At 44.4% G+C, this 23432-nt stretch overlaps 1 protein-coding gene across 3 annotated transcripts in view; it reads left to right on the top strand.

Moving 5' to 3' along the window:
- WEE1 (WEE1 G2 checkpoint kinase) overlaps nt 1–22513 on the top strand; it is a 28694-nt gene extending 6181 nt beyond the window's left edge. For all 3 annotated transcript variants that reach the window (XM_045017011.1, XM_045017013.1, XM_045017010.1), the window contains 10 exons: nt 5730–5938; nt 6605–6671; nt 6755–6927; nt 8140–8261; nt 9929–10075; nt 10473–10568; nt 10659–10744; nt 11001–11171; nt 11261–11406; nt 21134–22513. In XM_045017011.1, coding sequence (XP_044872946.1) covers nt 5754–5938; nt 6605–6671; nt 6755–6927; nt 8140–8261; nt 9929–10075; nt 10473–10568; nt 10659–10744; nt 11001–11171; nt 11261–11406; nt 21134–21284 — 1344 coding nt within the window. In that variant the 5' untranslated portion in view covers nt 5730–5753 and the 3' untranslated portion in view covers nt 21285–22513. The remainder of the gene's footprint in view (nt 1–5729; nt 5939–6604; nt 6672–6754; nt 6928–8139; nt 8262–9928; nt 10076–10472; nt 10569–10658; nt 10745–11000; nt 11172–11260; nt 11407–21133) is intronic.
- Nucleotides 22514–23432: the final 919 nt, after the last annotated feature.

Raw genomic sequence — 23432 nt, 5'->3', positions numbered from 1 at the left:
GCCTAGAACCATGGTGCGGGGCAAGCCTGGAACCATGGCCAATGGGAGCTGCAGGGGTGGTGCCTGCCGACCGGCCAGTGTGCAGAGCCACCTGGCTGCCCCTCTGCGTAGGATATGGAGGGAGGATATGCCGCTGCTTCTGGGAGCTGCTTGAGGTAAGCACCACCCGGAGCCTGACCCCCTCCCCTCCATAGCTGCCCTCTGAACCCCTCAGTCCCAGCCCAGAGCACTCTCCTGCACCCCAAACCGCTCATCCCCATGCCAGAGCCTGTACCCCCAGCGAGATCTCTTGCCCCCACCCATGCACCCCAATCCTCAGCCCGGAACCCCCTCCCACACCCTGAGCTGCTTGTTTTTGGCCCTACCCTGGAGCCCTCACTTTGCCCCCCCACACCGCAATCTCATGAGCATTTATGACCCACCATACAATTTCCATACCCAGATTTGGCCTTCGGGCCAGAAAGTTTGCCCACCCCTGCAGTAGGCAGACCGTGGACATGATTGCCAGATGCTTTGGATTGAATAGGTTCTGAAACCTCTTTATTCACTTATTATTTTAATTGTTGTTGTGGTGTGAAAAATGTTTCTCTAGAGTCTGGATCTTGACTATACCTTGACCAAGAAATTTGGGTCTTGTATTACAGTAAGGATTCCTGCCTAATGTGGGCTAGAACCAGCCCACCTGCGCAAGAGAAAATACTCTAGGGCAGTAGAACTTTATTTACTGGAAGAGCAATGTTATTGGCAGACACAAAATGTTGGATGTCAGGAGGGTGGTGGGTTAGAAGTATTAATAGATTTGTATTGCACTTCCACTTGTTTGGTAGATTTGCAATATGGACTAACAATACTCAGTACAGAGATAAGGTGGGCAAGGTAATACCCTTTATTGGACCAACTTCTGTTGGTGAGAGAGAAGCTTTCTAGCCACACAGAGCTCCTCTTCAGGTCTGGGAAAGGTACTCTGAGCTAAATGCAAAGTGGAAAGGATTGTTCTAAAGAACTATTCTACCTTGAATATGTGTTAACTACTTAAAGCTAAACAATCCTTTCCACCACCTTGCATTTAGCTGTGATGCTCAGAGTACCTTTCCCAGACCTGAAGAGGAGTTCTTTGTAGCTGGAAAGCTTGGTATCTCTCACCAATAAAAGTTAGTTCAATAAAAGACACCTCACCCACCTTTCTCTCTAATATCCTGGGATAGACCTGGCTACAACCACTCTGTATAATATAGTTTGTGTAAGGGAAATGATAGGTCTGTTTCCTTTTAAGTGTAAGGAGTGAACTGGAACAGAAAATGGTGCTTTACAAACTCTTCCAGCAGCATCTGGCTCCTTAAATATAGAATTGCACCAACAGAGGATAGCTGATGCAGGGAACCTAAACACAAACAAACAGAACATAATAGCCCATTTCATTCCTCTGTGCCTGGGATTAAAAACAAAGTTATCATCTGTGTTTCCAGCACCACTGCCCATTCTAGAGCAATCGTTACATAACATACTTGGTTAGCCTGTAACAAAAAAAAGTTGGCATCTTTTGCAGGTCCTGCCCACAAATTGTCCGTTAAGATTATGTAACAGATGAATCTGGTTTGTTTGGTACTTTTTTTAAATTCATATTTTGAAGTAGGTGATCAGCCTGTTGGTTTGCCACTATTTTATTAAACATCAGAAGAGTTTTCCAGTCTCACTTTTTGATCTTAAAATTGTAGCTCAGTAATTGAATTTTGTCAGCTTACTTTGATTACATTGTCATTGTAAATATGTATGAGCTGTTAAATGGACCCAGTTTAATCCAATGTGGAATTTTTAAAAAATTAGGTTTTGTAAAACAAGTTGTAGGAGTAATAGGCATATTTCCAGTACTTCTAAACGCTGCTGTTGACATGTATTTTGAAGACACACTCAACTTTTCAGTCATGGTTGTCTGAATTTTATCTGTTGATGTGTTTAAATGTTCTATCAGTTTGTCTGCATGTTTGTTTGACAGCATCATGTAGTTTATTTCCATTGTTTCTGTTTTGTGGGTATTTGACGCCTGAGCAAAACTTTGTTTGGGGGGTGAGGAGGGAAGACATAGAACTTACAAACTATAAATGGCTAGAGGGACTTGGGACTGCTGAAATATGACCAGTTTCAAAGGAATATGTAAGCTGTTTCATACTTAAAACAATTATTCCCATGCCAGACTGCCAAACAAGCTGTTGCTGCTTGAATACATGGAAATCGGAAAACTGTATTTATTTGGAAATGTACTATATAAGTATGGAATTGGCTAGTCTTTTAACTTTCTGTGCTGAAAACTAATGTATGTCAGTAATTAAAGGTAAATAGTCTTACTTGATTTATTAATTGTTGATAAAAGTACACTTGGAAAAATACTTTTACTCTGAAAATGGTAACAGGAGATCAATCGTAATTACTGTGATTACATAGCATGTAAGTGTGACTTAAATGTCAATGCTTGCTTGTATCAAATACAACAGGAAACTTGCTTTGTGGGTGGTATATGCCATTGAACTCTGATGCATTTGAAAACCCAGGGTATGGCTACACTTACAAATCTGCAGTGCTGGTCGTCCAGCTGTGCAGGGCCAGCGCTGGTGTGTGGCCACACTCACAGGTACCAGCGCTGGTGTGTGGCCACATTTGCAGCGCTGTTGGGAGTGATGCATTATGGGCAGCTATCCCAGCGTTCAAGTGGCAGCAACATGCTTTTCAAAAGAGGGGGGTGGGGTGGGGCGTAGTGTGACAGGGAGCGGGCGAGAGAGGGAGAGTGGATTTTTGGAGCCAACACTGTGTGTTACCTTCCTGCCTTGAAAAATCAGAACATGTTCCCGATCCCTTACCCTTAACTCTTAACTGCAAACAGCCTGCAGCCAACGGACTCCCTCTCTCCCCTCTGCCCTGTTTCTGTCAAGCAAACAGGAGCTGTGTTTGTAGATAAGCAGCTCTGGGATCAACAGATCTCCGAGTTCACAACAAAACAAAGAGAGGCTGCATAACAAAACAAAGAGAGTAATTTATAAAAGCATTCTGGGATATCTGCTAATACCCTGGAGGCCAATAACAGCGCTGGTGTGTAGCCACACTTGATGACCAACGCTGCAATCTTTATTCCCCATGCTGAGCCAGGTGTACGGCCAGCGCTGCAGCCAGGGAGTTGCAGCGCTGGATGTGCCCTGCAGGTGTGGACACTTACTAATTGCAGCGCTGGAAAGCCTCCACCAGCGCTGCAACTTGCAAGTGTAGCCATACCCTCAGAATGAGAGAGTGAGAAAGCATGTGCCTGCCCAGGTCAATACTAGGTATTGCAGGTCATGACAGGCACTGGATGAAGCCCTGGCAGCTTGGCTATAATCTATTGTCCAGTCTTTCATTTTCCCACTTCTCCCCTCCAAAGGAGGCTTGATGAACATATGTGATCGGGAGGTTGCCCTTGGCTTCCAGAAATAGTAGGTTTGGGGTTATGGAGAGAGTGGTTTTACTTCATTTTCAATAGGTGACCTTTCTTCACTGTAAAAACCTCTCTTGGATTGAAGTAAATTCTGTTACAGTATCTGTGTATAATATGAACTTTTCAATTCTGAATATTGAGAGGACACCCATATATTTTGTGCATTTCTAGTGCCCCATCAGTGTGGAACTGAGCACTAGTACCCCAATCTTCTATTTAAAGGGACTAACTTTTTTATAGAAGGTAGAAGAATGAGAATTTTATAGGCAAGTCATAACAAGGCTTTATTGTGCTGCTGTGTAGCTGAGTCAATAATGTGTGGTAATTTAGTGTTTAGTGGCTCAGAGTTCAGCGTGGTTATATATAGTCATGCTTCATGGTCTTTCTGTTGAAAGAGAATCGTGTTAATTGTTCCATCTTTATGTATGGTCTTTTCCTGACTAAAAAGTGACCACCTTTTCTTGCCAGACTTTTTAAAAAAAAATGATTAAAATGTTAGTGTTTATCTTTATTCTGGCAATTGCTATGTCATACTAAAGCATAAAAATTCATACCCAAGTGATTTACATTGGACAAATTCATTCCTATTAAGCAGATCTTATGCTAATTTTATGCTGATTAAACAGCAGTCATCATTAATAACAACTTTCTGGAAAACCTAGCCAAATGTGCCCAGTTATGAGTAGGGCCCTACCAAATTCACCGTCAATTTTGGTCAATTTCACAGTCATAGGATTTAAAATAAATAAATAAATCATCAGGGCTTCAGATACTTAAATCTGAAATTCCCCAGTGTTATAACTGGGGGAGCCACCCAAAAGTGGATCATGGGTGTGTGGGTGTGTGTGTGTGTCAGTTTTGCCACCCTTCTGTGCTTCTGGCGGCGGCACTGTGTTCAGAGCTGGGTGGCCAGTTAACAGTGGCTGCTGGCCAGGCACCCAGCTCTGAAGGCAGCACTACCACCAGCAGCAGCGCAGAAGAGAGTTGGCATGGTATGGGAGGGCCTTGGGGTGGAGGGAGGGCAAGGCCGGCTTTACGGGTGGGCAACCACCCAAGGTGCTGTGGTTATGGGGCAGGTCTCTGTGGTCACACACCCGTCTCCACACACAGCAGCCCAAGGCCCCTTTAACTCCTGAGCGCCAGAACAATGGGCACAGAGCCAGGGGATGGGCAGTGCTGGTGGTGCCCTGGCCGAGGGCTCCTACTGTATGCCAGGCTCCAGCTGCTGGTCCTGGCTGGGTTGGTGAGGGAATGGACTTCCTCTTCTCCTGCATGGGCTACTCCCGGGGCTGGGTCAGATCCATATCCAGGAACATCCCCTAGCTCCAGGAAGCTCTGTGGCTGCTGACTAGGACCCCAGCTCTGAAGGCAGTGCTGCCACCAGCAGTTCAGACATTATATGGTATTGGCACCTTTATTTCTGCACTGCTGCTGGCTGTGGTGATGCCTTCAGAGCTGGGTGGGAGGCCAGCATATGTCACTCTCCAGCTGCCCAGCTCTGAAGGCAGCGCAGAAGTAAAGGTGGCAATACTGTGACCCCTCTCCCCACAGCCTTGTGACCCCTAGTTTGAGAAATGCTAGTTTTCCCTGTGAAATCTGTATAGGATAAAAGACCAGATTTCACAGTCTGTGACATGTTTTTCATGGCTGTGAATTTGGTAGGGTCCTAGTTATGAGTGTCTGAGGGCTTGGCTACACTGGAGAGTTGCAGCGCTGGTAGTGGCTTTACAGCGCTGTAACTTACTCCCCGTCCACACTGGCAAGGCACATACAGCGCTGTATCTCCCTGGCTACAGCGCTGGCTGTACTCCACCTCAGCCTGGGGAATAACGACTGCAGCACCGTCGGAGCAGCTGCTTATCTGGTCTGAAGGCTATTTGCATTTAAGAGTGAATGAGGGGTGGGGGAAGTGGTTGGAATTTGCAAGGCAGGGAGCTGACACAGTGTCAGCTCCAAAAATCCCCTCTCTCTCTCTCTCTCTCTCTCGCTCTCTTCCCCCCCCCCCACGCTCCCTGTCACACTCCACCCCACCCCCCCTCTTTTAAAAAGCATATTGCAGCCACTTGAATGCTGGGATAGCTGCCCATAATGCACCACTCCCAACACCGCTGCAAATGTGGCCACACTGCAGCGCTGGTAGCTGTCACTGTGGCCACACTGCAGCGCTTTCCCTACACAGCTGTACGAAGACAGCTTTAACTCCCAGCGCTGTACAGCTGCAAGTGTACCCAAACCCTAAGGTACTGATGAGCCTTTTTGTTTTTTGTAGAGTTTGCTTTCCAAAGCTCAAGGAATGGGCTCCAGTTCAGTTAAACTCCGTGTAGGATCCCTCTTCATGAATGTTGGGAAGTCAGAAAAGCGGGATGCTGTTATGAGACGGACACCGCATGTGAACATTAATCCCTTTACTCCAGACTCGCTGTTCCTTCAGACTTCATCTGGACAGTGTCGTAGAAGAAAGAGAACGCATTGGAATGAGTAACTCATACTTCTTTATCAATCTTATTTTAACCATTTTTAGTTGTTTACAAAAATATTGTATTGCTAAATTTCCTCGGAAATCTCTAGTTAATTATTTCCCTAAAATCAACAGATCCAAAATGTACATTCTGGATTTAATAGCAATAGGTATCTTCAAAGTGAATGACAGCCAGAAATATATTTTCTGGGTTGCGCTAGGGTACAGTGTGATGTGCATGACCATAATCTGCAGTGGGATTTTTGTCAAATGGAAGGTAAAATCGGTTTAGTGAATCCTTGGATTAGGAGAAGAATTAACAGGTGAACCATATTGTCCAGACACGGATTTGAGTTGGGATGGGAAACTGGACAAAATCAAGTAGTAATGTTTGTCTTGATTCTGCTAGATAGAAACCAGAAAGGGGAGGCAATAGGGTGGACATTTAGCAGTGGGCATCAGCTGCAGCAGTTTTTAATCTCCTAGAAACAGGAAAATATATGCAAGAGAGCTAAATTTTGTAGGTGGGTATTACCTTGTGTGATTTCACATTCCAGACTTTTTGGTTTGGTTTCCATTAGCTTGGCCTTGGTAGAATGTAAGAATTGGAATTCTTATTGTCTGTCTTTAAGATCATCAAGACTTATTTATTCAATACATTAATATATTATGAATGTAACTTTCAGCTCTTGTGGGGAGGACATGGAAGCAAGTGACGGAGAGCTTGAAGATGAAACTATCAGACCTGCCAAGGTAACAAACTTACAGCTTTGTGTTTAATTAGTAGTGTGTATCTGCAGACCTAAGTCTTACTTTCCCCTTTTTAATCACTGCAGCGGATCACAATAACAGAAAGTAATATGAAGTCACGGTATGAAACAGAATTTCATGAATTGGAGAAGATTGGGTCTGGAGAATTTGGTTCCGTGTTTAAATGTGTAAAAAGGCTTGATGGCTGTATCTATGCTATAAAACGGTCCAAGAAGCCCTTAGCTGGCTCAGTTGATGAGTAAGTATGTGTTATTTTACTAAAAGCTAGATACTAAGTCTTGGTTGCCTTTTTACTTTTTTTTGCTTCTCCCATATGAAGTGTTCCGTTGTACGCCTTAAAATGAGACTTTCAAGATGAATCTAAGTTTCCAAGTGTTTATCTGCTTTACAGCTAATACCTTAAAATAGAAATCTAAAACTAACTTTTCATCAGCCTTTCTGAAGTTAAAGGGTAGTGTTGTGGTTTATGTGAAGTGGGAAGAGAGACTTGGGTTCTCTTCCCAGCTTTAGTCAAATCGCTCTAGTCATCTGTAAAGTAGGGATAATACTGCCTTCCATTAATGGTACATATGTTACACTGATGTCTGTAAAGCCCTTTGTGATCCCTGCTGGGAAGTCTTCACACAAATGCAAAATGTTAAGTATTGCTCCATGTCCAGTTTGAGTGAAGGATAAAGTCGTTAAGCAGGCCAATTTCTTTTTCTGGTTCTTTTGCACTTGCACAATGCTGTTTAGTTTACAACACTCCAAGGGAATGGTTAAATCCAAAATACTGAAGTCTTTGTGAACAAACACTAGCATAATTTATGTTTCAGTCTTAACTCTTTCATCTAATGCATAAATGTTTAGTTCCCTTTTAAACTTTTGACCAAAAGAAGGGTTCCACAATTGTATCATCAGGAGCCTTTTCTGAAACTGTTCAATGGCAGGCCTTTAGAAATGATGTCAATGGTGCTTTAAAAGCATAGTGAATTTGCAGCCCCTTCTCTAGCCTCTCCCGATGGTGAAGTCTCAGTTGTTCTTGAAGTGGAGCTATGCAACCTGATGTACAACAAAAGCTTGTATTTTATCAGTGGTTAATCTTTTTATAGTATAATATAAATTATTTAAAAACCTTAAATACTCGATCACTGACATCAATGCAAATATAACTTCAGATACTGCCCAATTAAATCTGTAAAAGACATCAGCCTTAAGTTTATAATAGCAAGGTGGATTGTTTCTTCTTTTCATTGGTGAATGCTGTTGGATAAGTTGCTTGATAACAAAGCAGTATTGACAGATGAATACCTGTTTTTCAGGCTCAGTGTTAACATGGCTACTGCCTTAAAGACATGTGACAACAGTATAAAGATTGCGTGTGTGTGTAGCAACTTCCAGCAGACCTAAATTTAGTCTAATAAACTTAGACTATCACTAAATATTTGTGTTTTTTTTTAATTTATAATAGGCAGAATGCTTTAAGAGAGGTCTATGCACATGCAGTTTTGGGGCAGCATTCTCATGTAGTCAGATACTACTCTGCCTGGGCAGAAGATGATCACATGCTTATACAGAATGAGTATTGTAATGGTAAGAAAAAACCTGTTATCAGTCACCTTGCTATGAACCATAGGTCTTCTAAAGTTGCCTGTAGGGTTTGAACTGGCAGGTCTCTCATGGCATTAGCCTGGGGTGGATGGCACTGGTTGGTTGTAAGAGATACTCTTTTCTAAATGTGAAAGAGATGGAGTTACATGTATGTGCAGTCCCTTTTGTAGGAGAGAGCATTTTATATATCTAAAAACCAAATCAATAAATTTGATCAAACAAAATACTCCAATAAAACAAAACTCTGTAAAAGAGGACACAGCAAAAGGTTCCTCCCCTGGCACATAACAATTGGTGAGCCATGGGGCTGTTTGACTACTCCCTGGTTGACAAAGTAAATATTGCAGTGCATAGAAACCATTTTTCTAAGCAAATTAATGCATTCCTTATGGGGGAAACTTTTTTTTAATATACTTTGGACATTATAGCAGTAGGCCCATACATGCTGAAGCACAATAAAACAATTATGTTGCTACTAAACTAAAAAGAAAATCCCTCTTCCCCTATCAGAATTCCTGTCACCCTTTATTTAAGGGGCAGGTGAGAAACAGGTGTTCTGTGGGCCACCCTCCCATTTTAATGGAATAGCTCAGCCTTCATCAGGATCAGCAGCTGGGTCTAAGTCACAAACTAGAAGTGACTTGGATTTTAAACTAACTTTCTATATTGCTTTTCATGTTAATATCAAAGTATGTTGACTCTGAAATATTGTGTATAAAGATTTGAGGAATATTCCTGTACAAAATTGTTTTGGGACCATGAGTAAATCACTTGATTTCTGTTTCCCATGTTATAGATGGAGGGGGGAGGGAGAGAGAGAGAAATACTCTTATCTGAGATAGTTCTTCGAAAAGTGCTGCTAGTGCAAAGTGTATTAATCTTCCACTTACAAACGCAGTAGGGATAGCTCTTTTTGGCTCAGTGCCATGAGCTGATGTAAATGTGAAAAAGCCAACTTAAAGAACTTTATCAGGAAAATTCTGTGGTGTCTTACCAAAGTCCCTTAGATGAGTTTAAAACAAAAAATTAGATTAAATGACTCCATGCAAAGAGAAAGTGGACTGCATCCAAGAAAGGTCATGCTTAAGGAGGGCATGCTCAGTTTTCCTTATTTGAATTTTATACTGTTCCTGTGTGGGTCGTCTCACCAGCATAGACTAAATCTACACCTTTGTGGTTTAGGGTTAGATATTCAGTGCCTTTTGGTTTTCCTCTTGCACAGAACTCTTGCCCTCTCTGTAGCCTACATTCTAGTCCCAAAACAGGAGGTTCCAAAAATTGAGGCTTTCACCACAATATTAACATGGCCATATCTTCCTAAGCTCTTATGCTGTAGAAAACATTCTAATACAGATTATATGGGTGACATGGCCCCCAATTCATGGATGTTTGGAACAGTTTCTTCACACTTGGGATCCCCTGGCAACTACAGCGATTGCTTACATTACTTTACATGTATTTCAATGTAGAAGCTGGGAATAAGGGGAAAGAGGTATACCACGTGACCATCCAGGTCTCTCTAGACCACCAGCAATGTTCAGTGCTCCATGAACCACGTTTTGGGAATCTCTGATATATGGGAAACCTCACTCATTTTACATAAAACACTTGTGGAGGAAGGTAGTTGACATATTTTGGCTTTCTTTTAGGTGGCAGTTTGGCTGATGCCATAAGTGAAAACTACAGAAATATGCGCTATTTTACTGAACCCGAGCTGAAAGATCTGTTACTACAAGTGGCTCGTGGCTTAAAGTATATTCATTCAATGTCACTGGTACACATGGATATAAAGCCTAGTAAGTATATAAACTACTGTACTATATTGAAGTTATATTTACAATTACTTTAGATGGTTTAGTCTGTTGCAGAAAAATAAGCAGTCAGCCATACCTCAATAACTGTAAATTCTTTGTGTTGCTACTCAGACCATCAGAGAGATCAATTTTAAAATTGGCTAGCATAATTAAAGTTCCTTTAAGTTTATTTTGCATCATTTTCTGTGGAACCAAGTTTGTTGACTTGCCAAAAAATTGGCTTCTGTCCCATGAGGTGGTTTCTGCTTTCTAGTTTCTTACTTTAGGGAATGGTGTATATAATGAAACCAGTTTCTTTATAAATGCAGTTGTCTGAGAAATCAAACGAGGTAAAACTTAGATCTGGAATTGTGTTCCTTACAGTTCTTCTTCTTTGCAGGTAATATCTTCATATCTAGGACATCAGTTCCAAGTATGATGTCAGAGGAAGGTGATGATGATGACTGGTCTTCTGACAAAGTTGTATTTAAAATAGGTAAGGAAAATACTGCACGCTTAACGATCAAATGATATAATTAATTTGGTTTCTGAAAAATAACTTTTTCCCCTTAACTATTCCCTGTAGGTGATCTTGGCCATGTAACTAGAGTATCTAGTCCACAAGTAGAGGAAGGAGATAGCCGTTTTCTTGCAAATGAAGTTTTACAAGAGGTAACAGCATTGTTTTGCTAATTGAAGCTAAAATAAGGTTTAAGTCTGCGTGATGTTTGCAGTTTTTTTTTATTTAACCACCCCCAAGTTGAAATAACTATTTCAAATTTGTAAAATATGAGTTGTTCTAAATGGCTCACCTTTTTGGAGTGCGAGAAGATAGATACTTCGGATGTCTCCATTTCCAAATCAGTCGTATGTCCGGTTTCTATTCTGGTGTGGGTATTCACAGAAAGTTTAATTTTTTTCTTTGCAGAACTATACTCACTTGCCAAAAGCTGATATTTTTGCTCTTGCTCTAACTGTTGTGTGTGCTGCTGGTGCTGAACCACTTCCAACTAATGGAGACCAATGGCATGAAATTCGACAAGGAAAACTGCCTAGAATACCACAAGTTCTTTCTCAAGAATTATTGGATTTATTAAAAGTAAGAATTGTTGTATGCAAATAGCTCCTTGCTTATTCTGATACTGTAAGTAGTTTAGTATTTTTAAACATGAATCTCTTTTCTTCGAGGTTATGATTAGTCCAGATCCAGAGAGAAGACCTACAGCAGTGGCTCTGGGCAAGCATTCAGTGCTGCTGTCTGCTGCCAAAAAGAGTGCAGAACAACTTCGTATAGAGCTGAATGCTGAGAAGTTCAAAAATTCACTGTTGCAAAAGTGAGTGCAAAGGTTCCTTGAATATCCAATATAAATATATTTCTAATTTGTGTTTTAGGGTGATGAAATGCATACTCTTATTTCAAATTTTAAGATTATTAAAGATAGGACGTAAGAGAACAGTAACTGTACTTGGACTAAACCTAAGTCTACTCTTAGAGCCTTTAAGGAAACTCTAAGGGGCCAAATATACCATAGAAACCTAAGAACAATAGCAATGTTTGCATAATATCTAAAAAAATGAATTGTTTTTTAAAGAAAAATTTCCTTTGCAATATTTTGATATCATCGTTGCAGTATTGAGAATCAACATAAGACACTTCATTTGTTTTGTTTTTTACTGATGTAAATGTAAATAGCATGAATAGTGACTAGCACATTAGGCAAGTTTTCAATTGTAATAATCAAAGGGTTTTAGTAAGATGTGTGTAAATGTGGCTTAGAAACTGAGATTCCCTTTAGGAAGAGTATTAACCTCCTTAATCCCTTTGAGCTGGCTGTTAGGTCATTCTCTAAATTATAGGCAGGAGATGGAAGAATTATGGTGACTGTCAGCATTTGAACCTCTTATTTCTTTAATTTTGTGTGTCTTTGTGCCTAATGGCTGGAAAGCTTAAGGTGTGGGGTATTGCTGTGTTTCTGTGCATCGTTTGTGATTAATATGCCCTTCGTCATTTTTTCCCATGCCTTCCATTTTTCATGCTTCCACCATTCCCTCTTGCATTTTTTCCTCTAGCCTTTGCCACAGTTGGTACAGCTAGAGGCAGACTTGCTCTTTTGGTTGGTTACACTCATACAGTCTCCTGATGAATGACTCTGACTGCAGAAAGGAGGAAGTAAATCTAGCAGTCTGCAGGCTTTGGTTGAAAGACAAATTCTAAGCACTGAGACTCCCCACTTGCCTGTATGCATGAAAGAGGAGGTGTTCTAAACTTCTCTAAGTATTATCAGTAATAAGAAATATTAGTAGTCTTTCACATCCTTCCCTCACCCCTCCTGGATGCAACTTTTCTTTTTCTCAGAAGTCCTATGGTGTCCTTGATATTCTTTAAAGGTTTCTCTCAATGTTAACATAGCCATGACAAAATAACTAATAGCTATTGCAAGTATTGACATGAAGTCTGTGTATGCTGTACATGGCTGCTCCCTCTGCTGCATGTAAGAACTCATCTATCTGCTAAATGCGATATTGTCCTTTAGGACGTCCTGGATCAAAGGTATATGTCTGAAACAGCAGTCAAAGGGATCTGGCTGCTGAATGTATTCAATGATCTGTTTACAATTCTTTGTGTCTTTAAGTGGATAAGAGTCAATTGACATAATTTACTTGGACTTTTTTGGGGGAAAAAAACCTTTCATGAGGTTATGTTTTTTTAAAAAATGTATTAATGGGGTCAGAGTTTAAAATACTGTTCTGGAGCAGAAACAAAACAAAGAGTAGGAGTAAATAGCTAACTTTTATCATAATGAAATGTGAAGAGTTGGGTACTCCAAAGGTCAATATTAGGACTCATGAGCAGCAACTAGTATATTAAATAGTTTGGAAAAGAGGGTAAGCACTGAGGTGTGAAAATTACATATTTAGGGTAGTTGATGAGAAGACACTGAGGAACTTAACAAAACGAAGTGGATGGATAACACAATGGCATTTGGAATGTAATTTTGACAAACAAGGTAATGTGTGTTGGGAGTCCTAGTCTGAACTATTTGTACACAATACCAGATTACATTAACTAGAACAATTGGGGGAGAAACAGTTCAGTCTTGATATACAATGTAATGAAAAAAGGAAACAATATCAAGATGTGTAAAGAATGGGTGTAGAATAATGGTGCAATTATGTCATTATATAATATCTGTGGTATGCCCTCTCCTGGAATGTGTTCAGTTATTTAGACTTCAAAGTCATAGAGGATCATTACAATCGTTCTTCGAGTGATTGTTCATATCCATTCCAAGCAGGGGTGTGCGTGCCGCGTGCATGCCATCCGAAATATTTTTTTCCCCTTAGCAGTGTCCGTAGATTTGGCCTTGGCGCTCTCTCCCCCCCCCCTCCCCCCCAGAGTGGCGCCTCCATGATGCCCTATATAGAGGCCCGCCGACCGTCCACCCCCTCAGTTCTTTCTTACCACCGGTGACGGCTAGCTGGAACCTTGCTCGCTCTTACGGCAAGATTAGCAGTGTCCCGTTGTCAGTGTATATAGTTTAGATTTAAATTAGAGTTAGTTGTACATAGTTGATAGTTGTTGGGGGGGCTTCCCCCCAAAGTATTCGTCGCCCCGCTGGGGCATGCCCTGGTCCTCAGGGTTTAAACTCTGCAGGGACTGCGGGAAGTTTATGCTGAAGAGTGACCCGGACTCTTCCTGCTTAAGGAGCCTCAGAGAGAGCCACCAAAGAGACCAGTGCGATATCTGCAGGGCCTTCCGTCCCAGGACTCTTAAGGACAGAGAGCAGAGACTCCAAAGTGCTCCTGATGGAGGCAGCCTTGCGGCCACCTTGCAACACTGAGCCGGCCAACCCGGCGCCCAGCACTTCCTCTTCGGTGCGCAGTGCCCCGGCACTGGTATCAAGACATGAGGCCCAGGCCAAAGCCTCCAAATCCCGGCACCGGAGGGAGTCGGGACACAGAAAATCGGCCTCAGTGAGGCACTGTTCATCTTCTCCGGGGCCCGCTAAAAAGAAGAGGCCGGTGAGGGAACGATCACCCCACCAGGACCTTAAAAGGCCGACACTGTCCACGAGTGCGAGTGGACAAGCAGGGCCACAGACTCATCCTCCTGTTGCTCCGTCGACTCCCGCACCAAAGAGGGGGCGGTCGAGTCTGGACCAGCCAAGATCCCCGGACCTCAGCGAGGATGTGCATCTCCCATCGACACCCGAGGCGTTCAAGGAGGCCTCTGACTTGTTGAGCCTCCCGGTGCCGGCCTCTCCACACAGGCGCAAGGAGCCGCTGGCCGTGGCCTGACCCCCGATGTCTCCTCGGTCCCTGCCCTGCACCACCCCGGCGGCACCAGTGCAGAGAGAGCGTTCTCTGGCACCGCTCCCCGGCGACAGTGGGTACTGCTCCCCCTAGGTCCTCCTATTCGGAGATCTCAGACTCGGAGGCAGAGTCCTACTGCTCCAGTAGATCGAGGAGCAGGAGGTCGGTTTAGCAGGCGAGCCATCAACCTTACCCGCCGCAGTGGCAGCAGCAGTGGCAACCTCCCTCCCAGTAGCCGTTCTGGACTCCCTGGGCCTACCATCAGTCCGTGAGACAGGCGTTCGGACCTCACTCCAGGTCCGCGTTGGTCTCCTTGATGTCGGTGGCTCTGGCGCAAATACTTCTACCACTGGCACCGCCATCCGGCAGGGGTGTGCCTCAACTAAGTCCAGCACCCCCTAATCATACACTGGCACCGATGGGGGCCATGGTTTCGACACGCCTCGTTGTTCGGTGTCGACCCCGGTACCGGCTGCAATGCCACATCTTGAATCCGCACTGGCCACGCAACTGCAGTACCGTGTGCCACAAGCCCCTGAAGAGATGGACGGTACAGAGGGAGGCCCGCTGCAGGTGATCGCGTCCTCTTCCTCTCCGCATGAGGCGGTCACGGGTACTGCAACGGCACCAGCCCTAGAGGACAACCGGGTGCTCCAGCAGCTACTTAAGCGGGCAGCTGATCCAAGCGGAGGAGATCGAGGTGGACGTGGACCTGGTAGTGGACATCCTAGTCCCCTCGGGCCCATCCAGGGTAGCCCTACCGTTGATCAAAACGATAGCTGACACGTCCTGCACTTTGTGGCAGACACTAGCTTCATTGGCCCCCACGGCCAAAAAGACAGAGAGGCGCTACTTCGTGCCCTCCAAGGGCCACGAGCACCTCTATACCCACCCTCCCCTGGACTCTCTCTAGTAGTGGATGCGGCCAACCAAAGGGAGCGTCGGGTTCCAAGGGTCTACACCTAAGAACAGAAGCCAAAAAGTTGGACCTGTTTGGCAGAAAGGTGTATTCAACAGGGGGGCTGCAATTACGTGTATCCAGCCAACAGGCTATAGTGAGCTGGTATGGACACAGTACATGCTTGGCATTGTCTAAGTTCGCTGAACTTCTTGCCCAGGAATCGCGAACAGAGTTTTCGGCCCTGGTTGAGGAGGGGAAGTTGATCTCCCGAGCATCCCTCCAGGCAGCCCTGGTCATGAGGTGGGGAGCCTGGCTTCAGGTCTCGGGCCTTCCTCATGAGGTTCAACAGACCATCCAGGACCTCCCCTTCGAGGGGCCCATGCTCTTCTCCGAAAAGACGGACAAGAGGTTACATAGCCTGAAGGGCTACCCTTCGCTCTCTGGGCTTGCACACCCCAGTAACCCAGCGCAGGCAGTTCAGACCGCAACTGGCCCCACGACCTTACCAGCCTCAGAACTGCATGGACTCCAGGCGTAGACAAGGCAGGAATGGCAGAAGGAGGCACCAACATCAAGCCCTCTGGCCAGTCATCCAGCCAGACAAGGCCATCATCAGGGCCTAGGCCCCCAATTTGATGGTACGGTTGGGGACGACCTACCGGTCAGGACTCTGAATCCTCCCAGCCTTACCTTTGGGTCACGTCTGTCCCCCTTCTGTCATGCCTGGTCCCGAATCACATCGGACAGTTGGGTGCTTCGCATGGTAGAGAGGGGATATTCTATCCAGTTCTCCTCCCTCCCGCCCCTCCAGCCCACCTTCCAGTCCCTCTTCAGGGACCCCTCTCACGAGCAACTTCTAACTCAGGAAGTGTAGTCCCTCCTCACAGCAGGGGCAGTGGAGGAAGTTCCTCAGGAACTCAGGGGCTTCTCCCGTTATTTCCTATTACCAAAGGCAAAAGGGGGCCTCAGACCTATTCTGGTCTTGCGGCCTCTAAACAAGTTTGTAAAGAAGCTCAAGTTCCGCATGATCTCCCTGTCCTCTATCATTCCCTCCATGGATCCAGGGGATTGGTATGTCGTCCTCAACTTGAAGGACGCGTATTTTCATATTGCCATAATCCCCCAACACAGGCGTTACTTCAGATTCGTCGTGGGCAACGCCCATCTTCAGTTCACAGTGCTGCCTTTCGGCCTGTCAGCAGCCCCGAGGGTTTTCACAAAGTGCATGGCAGTCATGGCAGCCTTCCTGGGCAAGCAAGTGATTCAGGTGTTCCCCTACCTGGACGATTGGCTCATCAAGGGCCATGCCAAGGCACCGGGGGAGGCTCAGGTGGTCTTCATCAGACGGACCTTCCTCGAGCTCGGCCTCCTGCTGAACGAGGCCAAGTCCACCCTGTCTCCTTCCCAGAGGATAGAATTTATAGGGGCAGTTCTGGACTCAACACACACCCGAGCGTACCTACCGGAGTCCAGGTTCCAGTCCATGTCCGAAATAATTCTTGGTCTCCAACACGTTCTGTCCACCACAGCAAGAAACTGCCTCAAGTTACTGAGTCACATGGTGGTGTGCACCTATGTGGTGAGCCACGCCAGGCTCAGGCTGTGCCCTCTCCAGTCCTGGTTGGTGACCGTGTACCGGTCAGCCAGGGACGCCTTAGACTCTGTGGTGACGCTCCCCGAACGGTGCTCGATTCCCTCCAGTGGTGGCTCGACCCGCAGGCGGTGTGCGTGGGGGTACCTTTCGCCAGCCCTCCTTATCCTTAGTAACAGATGCATCGGATCTGGGGTAGGGGGGCACATCTGGGGAATCTCAGGACCCAAGGCCTGTGGTCACCAGAGGACCTCTCCTTGCACATCAACGTCAGGGAGCTGCGAGCGGTGCCTCTAGCATGCCTAACCTTCAAATCTCACCTGGCAGGCAGGTGCATTTCAGTTCTCACGGACAATATATCAGCAATGTTTTATATCAACAAACGGGGGTGCACGCTCTTCTCCTCTGTGCCGGGAAGCCCATACGCAAAAGTCCCATAACGCGAGGAACGCAATTCACCTGACAGCATCCTACCTCCCGGGGGTGCAGAACGGGCTGGCAGACACCCTCAGCCGCTCATTCCATGGTCATGAGTGGTCCCTTCGCCGAGATGTAGTATGTTCAATTTTCCATTTCTGGGGCTATCACCAGATAGACCTGTTTGCCTCGAGAGAAAACGAGAAGTGTCAACATTTCTGCTCCCTCGTGGGCTGCAGTCCGGGGTCTCTGACGGATGCCTTCCTCCTCTCCTGGGAAGATGGTCTGCTTTACGCCTTTCCCATGGTTCACAGGGTACTCCTCAGGATCCGCAGGGATCGCACTTGTGTCATCCTGATAGTGCCAATACTGGTACACGTCGCTCCTGCATATGTCCACTCGGGCGCCCCTCACACTGCCCCTGCTCCCAGACTTGATCACACAGGATCGGGGCCACCTCTGCCACCTGAATCTGGAGTCGCTCCACCTCGCAGCCTGGATGCTACATGGCTAAACCCTGTGGAGATGCAATGCTCTCAACAGGTCAGGCAAGTTCATCTTGGTAGCAGAAAACCCTCTACCAGGGCCACTTACATGGCTAAGTGGAAACGCTTCTCCATCTGGGCCGAACAGCAGGGACAGGCTCCATTGCTCACCCCGATCCCTCTTATCCTGGGCTACTTGCTTCATCTGAAGACAGCTAGGACTTTCCCTCTCTTTCGTTTGGGTCCACTTGGCGGCCATCTTAGCTTTCCACCCAGGAGAGCACGGTGCTTCAGTTTTCGCGAACCCACTGGTTGGTCGCTTCCTCAAGGGCCTGGACAGACTGTTTCCACATATTTGACAACCAGCCCCGGCCTGGGACCTCAATCTGGTCCTTTTCCCCCCTCACAGGGCCCCTCTTCGAGCCTCTGGCTTCATGCTCTCTGCTATATCTCTCATATAAGGTCGTATTCTTTGTGGCTATCATCTCAGCCAGGAGGGACTCGGAACTCAGAGTGCTGACATCCGAGCCCCCATACATTGTCTTCCATAAAGACAAGGTCCAACTCGGGCCACATCCAGCATTCCTTCCAAAGGTAGTCTCCCAATTCCACATGGGTCAAGATATTTTGCTCCCTGTGTTTTATCCAAAGCCACACTTCTCCGGCACGGAGCATAGACTGCATTCCCTGGATGTCCGCAGGGCCCTAGCATTCTATATTGAAAGAACCAAACTGTTCAGGAAATCAACCCAGCTCTTTGTTGCCGTGGCCAACAGGATGAGGGGACTCCCAGTCTCGTCACAGCGGATCTCCTCATGGATCACGACCTGCATCTGAGAATGCTACCATCGGGCTTAGGTCCCTGCCCCACTGATCACGGCTCACTCCACAAGGACACAGGCCTCCTCTGCAGCGTTCCTGGCTCAGATCCCGACACAGGAAGTATGCAGAGCTGCCATGTGATCTTCAATCCACAAATTTACGTCGCACTATGCAATCACGCACCAGGCCAGAGACGATGCAGCCTTCGGCCCACACAGTGCTTCAATCTGCAGTGAACTCCGACCCCACTGCCTAGGTTCAGGCTTGTGAGTCACCTGCTTGGAACGGACATGAACAATCACTCGAAGAAAAAAGTTACCCACCTTTTCGTAACTGTTGTTCTTCAACATGTGGTGTTCATGTTCATTCCAATACACCCCCTCCTGCCCCTCTGTCGGAATGCTGGCAAGAAGGAACTGAGGTGGTGGAGGGTTGGCGGGTCCCTATATAGGGCGCCATGGAGGCGCCACTCCAGGGGGCGCCAAGGCTGACCCTACGGATGCTGCTAAGGGAAAAATCTTCCGGCTGGCGTGCACGCGGTGCAAACACACCTGCTTGGAATGGACATGAACAACATATCTCGAAGAACAACAGTTACAAAAAGGTGGGTAACCGTTTTTGTGTGTGTGGTCTCCTATGTAATTTGAGCAATAGAAATTGTGCATCAAGAATATATCTTGTTTGAGCTCCAGCAGTTCTCAAACTTCATTGTACCGCCACCCCCTTCTGACAACAAAAATTACTATATGTCCCCAGGAGGGGGTGACTGAAGCCTGAGCCTGCCCCAAGCCCTGCCACCCTTGGGGGGGCACAAAGTCTATGCCCCAGGGCTTCAGCCTGGGCAGGGAGCGTGTAAACTCAGCACTGCTGTCCAGGGCTGAAGCTGAAACCTGAGCCACACCACCCAGGGCTGAAGCCTTTGGGCTTTGGCCTGGGGCCACAGCAAAGCTAACACCTGCCCTGGCTACCCCATTAAAACAGGGTCGTGACTCACTTTGGAGTCCTGACCCACTGTTTGAGAATCGCTGAGCTAGAGCATTTGAGTTCTTTCCATCCTGTCTCAAAGAGGATATAGCAGAAATAGAGGAGAGTTGGCAGTGGTTGAAAGTAATGACTAGGGACATGAAAAATTTGTATGAAAGATAATGATTAAACAAAGGAAATAATAAAATATACAAAATAATAAATAGTATAGAAGAAGTAGATGGAGCACTGCTGCTATTTTTTTTTTCTTGCAATACAATAATATGGGGATATGCAGCAAAACTGATAAAAGTACTTTCACACAATGCACAGTTAGCCTGTGGAACTCATTTAGGCTGAGAACATAACAAGATTCAAAAGCGTTGGACATTTTATATGTATAGTGAAAAACACTCGTTACCTTTTTAGGAAGTTGGAAATCTTCATCCTTCATAGCATAGGCCTAACTAATGTAATATAGATTTTTTTTTTTTTCCCCCCTATGGTCAGGTTATTCTACAGCTACCTACTGTGGGGTGTATGTGTGTGTATTTTTTGTTTGTAACTTCTTCCAAAGCATTTGGTACTAGTCAGTGTCGGAGGTGAGATATGAGACAGACTACCAGTCCTATCCTGCATGGCAGTTTCTGTTCTCTCTTCAACTCAGTCTTGCAGCCAACTCAAGTTGGACATGTTAAGCAAATGAGAGATCCAGGATATAGTGCGTATATTGGCATATAGAAGGAAAAGAACTTTGGTAGCATTCTTGGGCTGTTAGTCACTGATACCTTTCTTCTTGGGGGCAGCCTATTGAAAAGAGAACACTTTGTGGTCTGAATTTTTCTGCAGAAGTTTCAAAGGTAGCTTTACAAGGGTAGCTAGTCTTGAGGATGAAGTCTCTACACTTAGCACTCTAAAAGTTGGCTAGTTGTGGACATTTTAAGGTCAGCTCATACTGGCAATTAACTGCTAGTCTGTATTATTTTAACTGGGGTATTAGATACATTCTTTATTCCACCAATCCAATTAACCATCAGTATTATGGGTTTCTTTTGGTTACGCTTTTCCATAGTAAAATGAAGTAATTTGTGCTTAGTTATCATTGGTGACAAACTAGCAGTTGAAATGACACACCTCATCAGGTTAATAAAAGGCCCTTATGTTAATTAACTCTATTATTTAGCTTTTGTGTATGTAGTGGCACTTTCTGTCATAGCTATATTTGGGAGTGTTGGCATTTATAAAAATGTGTTTTAAAGGTTTTAATAGCTACTGATTTACAGCTGCATATAAATTTAAAAAAATCTGTGGGTATTTTATTTGAGCATCAACAATATAGGTGGTTCTGGAGCTTCCTTCCTGTTTCTCTCTCCAAATAAGACAATTCAGATGTGATACGAAAACTGGATCCTGAACTTTCCCTGTTATCTCCTGAAATGAGTGGAGACATCAGCTAGGTGGTTCTGCAAATTGCTTTCATGCTGCCTATGCAAATCCAGATAGGCTGTGGCCTGAGACTGATTAAGAGTCTTATATTGGATGGACATTTCTTGATTCTTCTCTTTCAGAGAACTGAAGAAGGCACAAATGGCAAAAGCTGCAGCAGAAGAGAGGGCACTGTTCACTGATCGAATGGCAACTAGATCTACGACACAGAATAGAACATCTCGACTCATCGGAAAGAAAATGAACCGCTCAGTTAGTCTTACTATATACTGAAATATCCATTCCAAAAAAAACCTGAGGAGAGACTGAGATCTTCTTAGTGGATTGAATTTTTGAGGAGTTGAAGGAAGAATTCAATTTCTGGTTTCTTGCCCAGTCTTCAATCAGTGTCTCTAGTTTTACAGAAATAACTTCTAGGATTTTTAATTGCAATATACAGCAAATTAGCTGTATTAACAGTTGAGATATTGGACTCTAATATCTGGTCTATTGAAAATGTTGGATGTTAATCCATAAGCCTTTCAGTTACACTGTTAAATGTTACACCATCCCAGGGTTAACCACTATAGTGGTGTGCTGCTTATTAGTGTTACTAAATTGTAAACAAAAGATATTTCCCCATATAATCTTAAAAGGGCTTTATTGAAATTAGATTTCCCTTGGAACAGGGAAGGAATGCTGAGGAGACTGGTTTAAGGCCATTCAATATACCTGGTGTCAGGAAACTTTTTATTGTGAATTTTACTTGCCTGTTCAACTGGGAGCACTTTGTAGGCATTACTTAAACCATGGAAAAATAAGCCTGTGGAAGTATATGCCGTGTGAAACTGCTGCTATTTTAGTTTTTGTCCTTGCTGTAAACTGTAGCATTAAAACAATCATTGTGTTAATAGGCTTTCTGTTAAAACAATTATGTGAAAAATATCTAAGCTGCCTTTAGTGAAAGCAGCATTTTTCTTTAAAGCTAGTGCATTGTGAACTAAATGCACCAATTTTATATTTGAACTTTGTATTAGTGTAGTGCAATTGTTAAATGTCTCAGATATTAATGTTTTCGTAATTTTTTAATAAAGTTCTCTGAATGTTGGGGATTTTCCTCTTCCCTCCCTCCCTTCAGTTTCATGTTTGTATGGCTATTGCATATTTTTGTTGAGTACCTGTACATAATTGTGCAGTTTAGTGTAAGTATTTTGGCTGTTCAATGTTCATGTACATAACTGTTTGATCTTGTTCATAGTATACTATACTAAACTGTAGTCTGGGATGGCAGAAGACTGAATTGAATCTATTCCAGTATAAGTTCTGAACTGAATACAATTTGGCTGTCTAATCGCTTTTTCTGATACTAGTTAAAAGCTGACAGATATTGCTGAAAATGGAATTTGTTTATTACTGGCATGTCTCTACTCATTAACTTTGATTTAAACAATGTTCCCCATTTGTGTTTCACTTATTTGTATTAGTATTTAATTGGAATATTAAAAGTCAAAGGTTGAGCTTAATACAGTGTCTAATATCTGTTTGGCTTTAAAGTTGTGTAAATACAATATCTATACTGTAGTACGTCATGGCTAGTCCTGATGTGGCCTGCCTACTCCAATGGTTCTGCCTCACTTAAGGAGGGCGGGCCTATGGCTATGGATGCTTACCACAGGGAGGTGTAGAGCAATGCTGTCCACCTCTCTGCTACTCACTATAATTTGAGAAATAGCATCTGTAAGCTGTGCAGCCAGGATGGATGGAGAGCGGCTGAGTTGGCTTTTATAGCTGTGAAGCTGGTCCAAGCAACAAGTGTTGAGGTAATTACTTCAATTTTTAAAGAGCTGCTTCTTAGGTAGTAGATCTAGTGGGGTAAGGATGAGAATTGATGAATTAGGGGGGAAGAATGAATGTGAATCATTCAGGTTAATTGGGTGGGGAGGACAGGGGGAAGGGTAAGGGAATAGTTGAATGAAAGGTAGGATGGGATTCTTTGTGAGACAGGACTCTCAATCCCAAGGGGTGTGTGGCAAGGAGTGGGAGAGAAGAGGGTATTCTGTATGTGTATTCTTAAGGGTAAGGTAATAGGCTTACCGCCCCATGCTAAGTCTTTCTGGACAACTCTGAAACTGCCTTAATTTTAAGGAGTTATGGGCGACTATCTTTAACAATCTCGTCTATTAGGTGTTTCGGTTAAATAGGTTTTAACAAAGAAGAGTTCTTAAATCTGAGAGCTAATTAGCTTTATACAATCAGATTTCACAGTCCGAGCAGCAAATGCTTGTATTTATTTAATTGTCTGTACCTTTGTAGGAAAACCAGCATACAGAAATCTTGACTTTCTAATGCAAAGAACAATAAGATGACAAGCCTTTGACAACTTTTGTCTTTAAAAGGCACAAACATATATTCATTTTGTTTGAATTTAAGAGTAGGACCTGG

The sequence above is a fragment of the Mauremys mutica genome, chromosome 4 (assembly GCF_020497125.1).
Source record: "Mauremys mutica isolate MM-2020 ecotype Southern chromosome 4, ASM2049712v1, whole genome shotgun sequence".
In the NCBI taxonomy this organism is placed as follows: domain Eukaryota; kingdom Metazoa; phylum Chordata; order Testudines; family Geoemydidae; genus Mauremys; species Mauremys mutica.
This window is presented reverse-complemented; position numbering and strand designations above follow the sequence as displayed.